Below are 12,961 nucleotides of genomic sequence, written 5' to 3' on the forward strand. Positions count from 1 at the left end.
TATCGAACGCTTTCTTTAATCACCGCATACCATCTTCTTGACGGTGCTTATTTAGAATTGAATGCGTGATTTTTTTTTACAAATCACGAAAAACTAAAGATAGAATTATGTAGCATCTAGATGTCTTAGCGTATATGGATAGGAGATTGCTGGGAGAAAACCTTTAAATCAAATACTGAAAAAGGAACAATGTGGTATGGAAACACGAAAATGGTGACAAAACTTACAAATGCATTTTTTAAACAAGTAATCTAAACAAGACATCATCTTCTCAGGAAGAGATCAAATACAGATAATACAATAACACAATATGGAATGAATTAAGGAGAAAGGGGAAACCTATTTCTAACCTGAAATAGAATCATCTATAGGTTTACAAAATCTTTTTATTTCATGTAATAAAATAACAATTACATAGTTTTTTTCGCATATATTTTATTTGGCCAGTGATCGGGTTACGTCGTTACCGATATCACCAGACAAAAATGATTTTGATTCCATATATTTTTTTCTGACAAAATGAATTTAAAACTATTTAATGTTATTTCATTATATAAAATACACTTCAACCAAGATATGTCAATCTGTAAGTATGTCTAAATCCTTGTTCGCAAGTCCGGATTTCTCCACTAAGGAGTTATTTTTTTTAATTTTTGACATCTCAACTTAGGTGAAAAAGAATACGGAAGTCTGAGCATTTGCAGAGCTTACGACCTAGAATAGGCTGGTTTGAATTACCACCTTTTACACGTGTAACAATCACTATTGTACTCTTTTTATTTGTTTGATTATGGTGTAAAAATGATTTCAAAACAGCGGTTATTCGTTAAAACTATGCCAAGTATTAAAAATGTTGAAAATCTTTCTAGGAACAAACCATTTTCTGACCATTTAAACATAAATATGTATACATTGTCAGGCAACCATAATCTATATGCATAGGTTCATTAAATTATTAAAAATTAAGGACAAGGCTCCAAACAAAAGTAAGAAATAGTGATTAAAATAATACTGTAGTAGTTAAAATTTCGGAAATCTAACGTACTGTGAGCCGCCTGCTGCCACTGTACTTGATATTATACATGTCCAAGAAAAAACTTCAATCAAGATCACAACAAAGCCGCCGTGAAATAAATAAAAAATAATAGAATGGATCGATCGTTCTCCGATCCAATCAAATTGGTTTGGGAGCGCCTCAGTGTTCCATACGTGATGAATGATGAGGGCCACAGACCAATTTGGAAGTGTGAAAACACCTTTTGTTCACGACATGTTTACTACAATTAGATATTTCATCATCAATGGCGGTGTAACAAGTATACAAATTTTATATTCAAATGCTTTCATGTGAACATTCCACGATAAAAAGGCAGTAGAGCTTAATAGAGCTTTTTTACGGGTACGATTTAAAATTAATTGTTTAAAGTAGAATGAAAAAGAATAATTGGTTTTCAATCTAATTGCAGTGGTAAAAAATATTTTGATTAAAACTGCCCATTATTGGATTGCATTTTTTTAAAGATGTACATACTTTTATATATATATATATATATATATATATATATATATATATATATATATATATATATATATATATATATATATATATATATATATATATATATATATATACACATATATATATATATATATATATATATATATATATATATATATATATATATATATATATATATATATATATATATATATATATATATATATATATATATATACATATATATATGCATTGTTGTAAGATTCGTTTGGTATGTTATTTATTGATTGATTAATTGATGAATTTAATATTGATAGATATGGTAATTTGCAGTGAAGTACAAAAGTATGTAAAGTGATCAGTGAGTTCTGGGATAATCAGACTTCCATCTCTTTTAGTATATAATAACAAATCTTTTATCTCGATTGAGACACTTATGTTATACATACATATACATACGTAGGATAATACGTAGGGTGAAAGAAAAATAATATTTTTTTTCTTCAAGAATTCAAATAATTTTAAAGTTTTTTTTTTGTTATATGATAACTTTCAGTTCATTTTTTTTATTAATTGTAATAAAAATAGTCAACAAAGGTAGTTTCTGTTTAAATAAAAACACAAATAATATTTTTATCCTAAAAGTATAAATGTTTTTTGTTGTTGTTAATATGGCTCAACATAATGATAATGGTTTAAATTAAAAAAAATAATAAAACATGTATAGGACCATTTTTTTAGTTTAAAAATACTAGTTTCGAGAACTACTGATGTAACAATATGAACTGTTTGTATTTTTATCTGTTGATGAGAATATTTTTCGAAATAGGTTGTGTTTTCATAAATGAACTCAAGAAAGTGGTATTATACAAGTGTTTTATCTTTTATATTCAAAGCATCATGTTATTCCACAAGGTTAATGCTTAAACACTGGTTAAACTTAAAAGTTATATGGTGTTCGTGTAGGTACCTGTTTAATCTAAATACGTGTTTAGTGGAATATAATACTATACGAAGAATTAGTCAAACATTTTTTTTTATAATTAAAATGTAACTTTGTTTTAAAATCACTTTACATAATTATATTAGAACTTAATTATAATGTCTACTGGCTTCGAAGCTAACCACTTCTTTATCAAGGCTGATAATTACTAAGCAATATTCAAATAAAGGTCTAAATGTATTACACACATGCAATAGAGGACTTAAATTAGATTATATAGAAATACTAGAAATTAAAAAGGCAATTAGTTGTTTTTTATAAGTTAATGTGTTTTTAACACTATTGATTTTCTTCCAAAACCTGTATTAGAGCCATATATGCACAAGTTTAATTTTCTTATGTTATTTTAATACAACACAATAATTACAACCAGGTGGGTAAGTGTGTACAAAGTTGGAATAACATCAGCCCTAGAAGAAAGCTTTTTTACATAAATCTATCGAAGTTACTTGTCAGTAGGGGAATTCATCCCGGGATTCTAAATCCCGGGATCCCAAAGATGTGTATGAATAAATTGAGGGAAAAATAGCTGATCATTATTGTTGACTTCGAAATGAAGATTTTTCGGTATTTCTCACGCTCGTTAAGTAAAGAAAAATGAAAAGTTGACTAAGATTAATACTTTGAAATTATACGTATTAATTAAACATTTTACAGCCATCTGCTGATTTGATTTGATTTTTTGTTTGTTAATAACGTAAAAATAAATCAATTTTATTTCATAGTCAAAGAAGAATACGCTTTCTTTTCAATTAAAATAATTTATTTTAAAAATATCTAAAATAACGATTGTTTTTTTAAAGGAATGAATCGCAACGCCTTTATTTTAGACGTTTGTCTATAGGTAGGATAATAAAGATAGGGATGGTAAAAAGATAAATAGTGTAGTGATTCTTGTATTGATTTTGCAACTGGCGGGACCATGACCGGGAACGAGCCCATGACGCCAGTTTCGCTGTCAATCGTCTGCCCCCAACTAAACCACGGCGCCTGTCTATGCTATGAATCAAAGCGTCATATTTAACTCGTGCTTGTCAAATCCCGAAATCAAATTTAGAAAATCCCGTCATAGTTCCCTAGTATTTAGTATGAATAATACATTATTGAACAACCTGTTTCTGGTGAGAATACAAAAGAATTGAGTTGGTGTAGCGAGTCAATTAGGAATAAAGGTAGTTTCATATAAATAGCAACATGTTTCGATGGCTATGTTGAACTTTATATTGAATTCGTGCTTTTCATATCCCGAGATCGGATTTAGAAAATCCCGGGAATGTTCCTTAGTAAAATGTATGTGTAGCGAGTCAATCAGTAATAAAGGTGTTTTTTTTATATAAATAGCAACATGGTCATCAAAACCTCAATATTAAAAATATATTTGTCAAATCCCGAGATCGAATTAAGAAAATCCCGGGATAGTTCCTCAGTAATTAAAATGAATAATACATTATTGAAGAACCTGTTTATGGTGAGAATTGATGAGAAATGAGTTGGTGTAGCGAGTCAATCAGTAATAAAGGTGGTTTTGTATAAATAGCAACGTGGTCGCTACTGGAGAATGGACGATTGAGTAATGGTATCGGCATTAACTTTGTGACATTTGTAAAATGACTTACCGGAAGTGGTGGACCTGGTGACCCGGCGCCGACGATGATGTATTTTGTTCCAAGGTACCGACGTCTCCGCCGCCCTTTAATAATAATAATAAAAAATAATAATAACTTTTATAGAAAAATTGTAATAATAATGAGAATGAAAATAATAATAATGATATAGTAATAAAAAAAATAAAAAATGGATATTATGTACGAGTATAGTGCCATTTTCGTAAAATATTACCTCATTGTGAATAAATTGGAGTATAGGAAATTGTAGAAATAATTTAGCTAACGCATGAGTTTTTAGTTTTTTTCTATAATAAGATAATCTCACTCTCACCGTTTACAACTACTGATAGATACTGATGAAAAGATATTCCATGCCGACCGTAACAGCAAAGGCACTCTTACCAAATAAAGTGAGTTTATTGTCAGCTGGTAAGATTTTTAAAACTAATATTTATTCAATATTACCCTGGACTGGTATCTGTAGCGGAGGGCTGATCACCTTTCCTTCGTGTTAACGATCAAGACAACACTGTGTTTATATAATACAGTACCCTATGCACCATTGGGGTGCGGAAAAGGGTTTGAATTGAATTGAAAATTGAAGATTTTTACCAATTGCAGTTGTGGCCAATCGAAGATTGAGACGTCAATCAACAAATTCATCTGAAATATATATATCATGCAGTAATCTATCCACAATGTCTTAGAAGTCTCTCTCTAATCTCAATCTCTCGACTCTTTCTTAATAAATTAATAGTAATACCTTCATCTTAAAAGTAAAAAAAAGATATCCGAAAAAAACATGAAGTACGTATAGGTATAAAAAAAATACTGTCTTTACCTGAGTGCTTTTTGTAGCAACATTTTTTCCTTGTAGCGACAGAAGAACTCGGGACGAATGCTGTGCCTGGCGAGGAATTCGTCGTAGTCCCTGAGCAACCCCAGGAGCTGGCGAGAGCTGTGGGCGAACTGCTCATACGTCTCGTCAGGCAGCAGCATACTGGGCCGGGCATGGCGCGGGAGGCCCCTAGCTGCCCCACATTACAGTCCTGCAACACACAACAAGCTCAGTCCACGCTGTCTCCTAGCCACTAGTTACATAGGGGCTATGGGTGAACACAACACGCCTCGTCAGGCAGCAGCATACTGGGCCGGGCATGGCGCGAGAGGCCCCTAGCTGCCTACAGTCCACACTTGCGTCTCCTAGACCATCCCAAAAACCTAGGCTTTAACACTCTCCTTATCATTCATCGTTCACTTTGTGTATTACACAAAGTGAACGATGAACGATAAGGAGAGTGTTACATTATCATACCACAAATTTAACAATGTCCTTAATATACACAAATTATAACCTAGGATTGACTTGCCAATCTTGCAATCATGTAAGATAACAAAATACTTCATGCATACAAGTGTTCGTGTGTTCACTTTAAGACCACTGAACGTCCGGTTTCCTTGACGAATATTCTGTGGTTTTTCATCAGAAAATTAAATACGGAGAGCTTTCCTAATAATATAATTTTTTATATAGCTTAGCTACAGACGACTAATCTCTAATGATTTTAAGACTGATACAATCGAAGAACGTAACCTTTGAGATAAAAAACAGAAACTATTTTAATGCAACTCTCACCACGAAATAAAGATAAGACATAATATGCAAAATATACTCGCATAATAAATTAATGATTTGCTGACGTAATTTACTGATTTTGTAATTTTAATAATTGAGTTGCACAAAGATATAAATATAATAAATAACTATTTAACGGTTTCACCCATAGGGAATGTTTTTTCGTATTACCTGCTAGCTCGGTAAAAAAAAAACTACCACGCCTTAGACATCATTAAAAATTAAATTTATTGGACTTTTTTCAATCTTAAACACAAGTGTTCAAAATTGAAAATCAGTATCTCACATGGCAAATCCATAAATCTTTATCAGTCGTATATGAAATGTATTTATGCATATACTCATCAATCTGAGGTTGGCTCTGGTCGATTAGAATATTTTGATGCGCATAACTAACTCCGAGAAAACCTGATACCGATACAAAAACCACAAGATAACTTTTTGTTCATAATCGTAATCGAATAAGCTATTCATAAGCAAATAATAGAATAAGCGGAAAACTTCATAAAATTATTTCTCAAGAGCTTGCGCAAGCTTTATGAGAAATTTCTCAAATTTAATGAGGTATTTCTCAAATAAAGGTCAAATTTCGTAAAATATGTTCTCAAAATAATAATTATTAGGAATTCAACATTACTGTCGACCAATAACATTGATTTTAATTTTTTTTAATTGTATATGCATACATATGTATATCCAAACGTACTTCTTTTTCCTAAAGGAATATGTCCAAAGTTCTTCTTCTAACACTTACTCACACCCAAAGGCGCATAGGGCACTGCATCGTATTAATGCAGTGTTATCTTAATCGTTACTTACATGGAGGCAAGGTGATCACTCCTGTGCTTCAGGGACCAGTCCAGGGTGATATCAAATAAATATTAGAGTGTAAAATAAATAAATAAAAATTCACCCCCCCCCCTCGAGATTCGAACCCGGGACGTCCAGCACGGTAGCTAAACACGCTAACCATTACACCACGGAAGCGGACAAATTTAGTAAGGTAACCTGATTTATTTCTTTCAAATATGCTTCTTATGCCTATTTATTATACCTGTTTATTGTTTTTATTTTTTGCCATGTATTAGTTTTCGTTATTTTTTTAAAATTATTTTTTGGTTACTTTATTATTTGTGTTCCAGTCTAGTTAAGCTATATCCCATGTCCCAAAATGAGAAATATAAATTACTCATCGGGAATATTATATATATATGACTTATGTATGTAATATGTTTTGAAAAAAAACATTTGTTAAAAAAAATTATAAAATTATATACGCGTGTTTCAACACTAGTGATTTTAAAAGAAAACATTTTTTACATGTCGTTCTGTTGGAAAATTAAAAATAAAAACTCCCCTGCAAAATGTTTCGTTATCTATGGTCGATATATATTTTCATCTCGCCACTGCGCCATATTCTGTCATTGCAAAACGTCGTTTTTTTGCTAAGTGGAAACGTTTTCTCCATCTGCCGTGTGTTGCATGACTTCACAGGCTCTCTGGCAAATGGGATTGCATCTTAATAGGCAATCGCTGCAACTAAGTCCTGCATTCCATCGTTTTTTAATTCGTTCTGACATAGAATGCACTCTGTGACACTGTTCCGAGTAAAATATAATCTCTCATTGATTTATAGATTTGGCGTTTAATTTGTAGAACTCCATTTTAATTTATATAATTTAAATATTAAAATCAAACACTGATTTTTAGAGTCTACTAGATTGTATTATATTATATAAAACACATAACAATAAAATTTGTGAGAATCTGTGTGTTTGGGTAGATAATTATTTTTTGTATGGCTAAGAGAAGCTTCTACTATTTGGTATTTGAATACAAATTCTAGTATTTGGGTAGATTATTATTTTTTGTATGGCAAAGAGAAGCTTCTACATCTACCGCTAGATTTTCAAGATGTTTTTTTATCGACTCTAGTTAGAATTTTGTAAATTCATTTATTGAGTCGACAGTCACTTTGTGGGAAAATCTATCCATTTTTTATTATTTGAACATGATGTTATTTGTACTACTGATAAGAAATAAATAATTACAATAATAATTCAATAAATAAATACAAATAAGAAACAGATCCTACCCCTTCTTCAAACTTCAACATCCCAAGGACCCAACTCTAAAACATAGAATCATCTTCACATACGGTGTTTGAAAATGATGCGTAATGCATCGAAATACTTGTCACAATAGATTTTAAGAAATAAAATACATAACAAGAATCAGGGAACTCTTAAAGTGAAGTCATAAAGATTTTAAGAAATAATGGTTTTTACTACATAAAACTTAAATTAAAAATGAAAAGATTTTACCACAAAGTGACTGCAGAATCAATTAATGAATTGAATGAATTTAATTAATTTTAATTTAATTTTTAAGCACAAGAGCACAGTCTCTTTTATGGAGAGGCACAGCGAATCGAAATATAAAAGTTCTCCATATGTATAAATGATTCAAATGTATTATGTTATAAATAAAAATGCTAATATATTAAATGAATAAAAAAAAAGAAATACAACTTAGTAGACTCTAAAAATCAGTGTTTTATGTAAGTATTTAAGAAATATAAATTAATATTTCATTGCGACTGCAGGCTACTCCTGCCCGTGGGTAGTTCCCTAGTGTCGGTTATAACGCCATAGCCGATCTATCATTATGATAAACGTTTTATCATCGATCGATTAAGATGGCGCGATCAGAAAAAGTGCATGATTTTTTTTTACAACGCAATCCGGACAATGCTGGGAATTCTCGTTCTTGTTTTTTGTGGATATTTCTTGATTTTTACTGCAAAGAATGATTCTTGATTTGCTAATAAAATTTTATTACCCTTTGGTTCACGATTTGATAACCATCTTATAACTATCTCAAAACCTTTACAATGGTGTACGAATTTTTATTTTTTTAAACTAAGTCTGGTCTTAGAATCGATTACATTGATAAAATCAAATTCTAAAAAAAAGTTTATTATAATTTTGTTTTTTTATTATTACTTGTGAAAAAAAAGTTGAAAATTATTTTTCATCTTACCCTCGTCCGCATCCAATGGTGCATAAGGCACTGCATTTCATCAAGTTTATTTTTATTTTTATTTAAGCAAAGCCTCGACTTTAGAGAATTGTCAGCAGGTAGGAAAATAAGGATTGGGCAGGTAAATGTGAAAAATACATCACAAACATCCAGACCTATTGAAAATAAATATTCCTTGAATTTATTTTGTATTTGGCGGGAATCGAGCCCGTGACGCCAGTTGCGCAGTCGAGCGTCTACCCAACTACGCGACGGCGCCTGCCTTGATGGTTAATTGCATGAAGGCAAGGTAATCAGTCATGCGCTTTTTGTACCAGTCCAGGGTGATATTAAATTAATATGAGAGTAAAAATCACTTATATTACTTTTGACACCCCTGGGTTTTGAACCCTAGACTTCTTACACGGTAGCAAAATGCGTCTACCTACACACATTGAAAGGTAATAAAAGTAGTGTTATCGATAATATTGATAAAATGTAATTCTTCATAAAAAATATTTTTGATGGTTATGATTTTTACAATATGTTTTCATTATTTTTGCTAAAAGATTTTGAAAATCAAAGAAATTGTAAGGGCAATATGTTATAATTACAGTACAATCTCGATTTTCCGGGGCCGGGTTAACCGGGGAGCGGATTATCGGGATACTTGAGTGAAAAAATATTTCACAATATTACTTATAATGTCGAAACACGTGTTGAGGGTCGAACATATTTGTTGTCCGCAGTGATAGAGAACAGTATCTCACTCAGTCACACAACGCAGTGATAGATAACAGTATCTCACTTACTCGTATAAGTCATGTTTAAGGTTTAAAATATTTGTATAATACCTTCATAACCATTTTTCAAATTTCTTACTCGTCATAATATTTGTGATAAAAATTCTCTCGCCTTATCTGTGCGATTTATCCATTGTTTCGGTAAAAGAGAACGGATTCACTGATGCGGATCTTCTGAATGATCGGATCTTACCCAATTCTAGTCCAAACAATACTTTGTGGTATCATGCTTTAAAAAATACAAAGGGTGTTAATTTTTATTAGTGTGCTTTGCTGAGAGGTGTTTTCTTGTGTTATGTGAGAGTGATTCTTAAATGCGTATGAAATGGTTGTATTATAATATAAAAGTTTGACCGTAATAAGTTGTATTTCGTTAAACAATATAGTAATTGAAATAAAATTAAAAAAATATTTGTGTATTTGTTATTTACAAAAATACTTTAATTTCATACTATTTGTGTGAGAATAAGCGGGTCATTATTAAAAATATGTATCAAATTATAGTAGAGTGGGTTCGATTCCAAAAATTCTGACTAAAGAGTCTGCGACACTAACCACGGGAGACTATTTATTTTATACTAGTAAATTATGGATTTTTTCGAAGTAAATGACAACTTAATAAATATTATTATTTATTTTTCTTAGTAGCGTTTAATGAGTTTGAGGATGCAAAGAATCTGTGGTTGTTGTTACCACAAAAAAGTAATTCTTTATATATAGTGATTAATTGTTACCAATCAATGATAAAATCAAAACAATTTGCTCTCAATGCAAGAAACGTGGAGGTTCTGCGATCCTAGTACTGCATTTTAATTATTTCTTTTTGCTGGCTGCCATCTTGGATATCTATGGACAGATCCTGAAACCTGATATTTGTAGAGTGACGATAAATAATTAGCATTCAATGAAAGCTTTCGTAATATTATCATCATTATATTCTTCTACTGATGATAGATAAATTCCACAGCTTGTTAATATTACTGTTGAACCTGCTAGAAACCATTTATTTCATAAATCTTAATTGAGTATTTATAAATTCAAACTAACAATTTAATAATTAAAATAATAATACAAGAAAGCACCTCCCAGCTAAGAACACAACTCATGATTAACATACTTTATGGACACAACGTTTATAGAACTACAAGATCCAAAACACAGAAACACGTCAAACAAGACCATACACTTTACCTCTTTTGGTTGAAAGCAATGAAAATTGTTAATCAATAAAGTTGTGTATATATATATATAAATATATAAATATATAAATATATATATATATATATATATATATATATATATATATATATATATATATATATATATATGTATATATATGTATATATAAATATATATATATATATATATATATATATATATATATATATATATATATATATATATATATATATATATATATATATAATATAATTATATATATATATATATATATTTATATATATATATATATATATATATATATATATATATATATATATATATATATATATATATATATATATATATATATATAAATATATATATGTATATATACATATATATATATATATATATATATATATATATATATATATATATATATATATATATATATATATATATATATATATATATATATATATATATATATATATATATATATATATATATATATATATATATATATATATATATATATATATATATATATATATATATATATATATATATATATATATATATATATATATATATATATATATATATATATATATATATATATATATATATTTATATATGTGTATATATTTTGTCCGCCTCGGTGGTGTAATGGTCAGCGTGTTTAGCTACCGTGCTGGAGGTCCCGGGTTCGATTCCCAGGGGGGGGAAAATAAATATTAGTGATTTTTTTTTATTAACTTATTAAAATTTATTTAACATTACCCTGGACTGGTTCCTGAAGCGCAAGAGTGATCACCTTCCCTTCATGTAAGTAATATATGAATATATATTTAAGCAGAATAAATGTACATTGGCGGAATTATTGCTAGGAAACAATATCTTCAAACTAAGCAAGAACACATTTTTTGACAAGACGTCTATATTCATAAAGAAGAATATGGAATTCTGGGTATTTACAGGGCATAAGACCTTTTGCAGGCTGGTTAATGTAAAACGTAAAAATATAAATGTTGAAATAACTCCTTAGTGAAGAGAACACAGATTTATGAACAAATATTTGGACACACTCAAAATTTTGTAACCAAAAACAGACTAGTAAAATTAATCAAAGTTCGAACCGAATAAAGCTTCTTGAAATACGTCAGCAAATTAGAGGGCAGATAGTGCTTGTACATAATGTACAAAGGGAAAAAAATAATTAATAAAATAATTACAATCCATCACGGTATAAATTAAATGATTACATTATAGTTTAAAAGTGGAATGAAATTGTGGTAAGGAAGGCTAGTTTAGTTCACGATATTACAACTTAACTAAAAACAATATGGTATAATATGTCTTAGCAAATAAGTACATAAACCAAATAAAGTTTTGGGAAACATTTTTAAAAAATATTGTGTGCATAGAATGTTATATTTCAAATCACAATAATAAATACAAATGTTGTGTTTTCTACTTAATTATATTTTGCTCATAAACTTTTATACTTTCTAACTCAATCAATTATATTCTCGTAAACATGTAGCATATGATGGATCATCTAAGATAATTGACAAAACAATAGTAATATACCGAACACGATAACGTTTTTGTGTTTTCATATATGAAATTACTTTCAAATAATAATTGCCGGTAAGGTTCAATTAAATAAAAGAGAACCCGTTAAAATGTTACTTTCTATGTCTTTTGACAGTTTTCAAGTGAATTTAACAATAGAAAAATGTGTCTGTATTCGTTGATTCTCTCAATGTTTTACTATGGTTGAAAGCGTTCATTTCGGATGCACAATATCATCTTCCTATGAAGCTATTCTAATAAGCTAAGTCATCCGTACTCCACTATGAAGGTACTTACTTACATTTGCAATATTGCATTCAATTGCATGGGAAAATGAGCCATTGCGGGAGGAATTTAAAAAAGACATTGGAAAAATGACTTATCTCTGATCTTTCACCCAAATTTATTTAAAATTATGAAGAAAAAAACTTTTTCCAAAGATACCAAGAAGTGGCAAAGAAACGCTTCATAATTTTAAGTGGGTTGCTAAAACTGAAGAATTTATGTTTTACATAGTAAATAACACTATTTCTTAAAATCTATTGTAATGCGTGTTTCGATGCATTCCGCATCGTTTCGCAACTAAATGGATAGATATTACCTAAATACAAAATGTCCTTATTATTGTTAGTATATAAGGACATTTTGTAAATA

The 12,961-nt window shown here is 29.5% G+C and overlaps 1 protein-coding gene across 2 annotated transcripts in view; it reads right to left on the reverse strand.

Annotated features, from left to right (window-relative positions):
* The window catches only part of LOC148304931 (unconventional myosin-Va-like), a 195,696-nt gene that overhangs the window by 120,009 nt on the left and 62,726 nt on the right, over nucleotides 1–12,961 (reverse strand). For both annotated transcript variants that reach the window (XM_088267478.1, XM_088267479.1), the window contains exons 2-3: nucleotides 4,950–5,157; nucleotides 4,118–4,191 (exon numbers count right to left, since the gene is read on the reverse strand). In XM_088267478.1, the coding sequence (XP_088123604.1) occupies nucleotides 4,118–4,191; nucleotides 4,950–5,107 (232 nt within the window). In that variant the 5' untranslated portion in view covers nucleotides 5,108–5,157. The remainder of the gene's footprint in view (nucleotides 1–4,117; nucleotides 4,192–4,949; nucleotides 5,158–12,961) is intronic.

Source organism: Brachycentrus maculatus, unplaced genomic scaffold (assembly GCF_059751285.1).
Source record: "Brachycentrus maculatus isolate JH-2025_06_01 unplaced genomic scaffold, ASM5975128v1 h1tg000297l, whole genome shotgun sequence".
Taxonomy (NCBI): domain Eukaryota; kingdom Metazoa; phylum Arthropoda; class Insecta; order Trichoptera; family Brachycentridae; genus Brachycentrus; species Brachycentrus maculatus.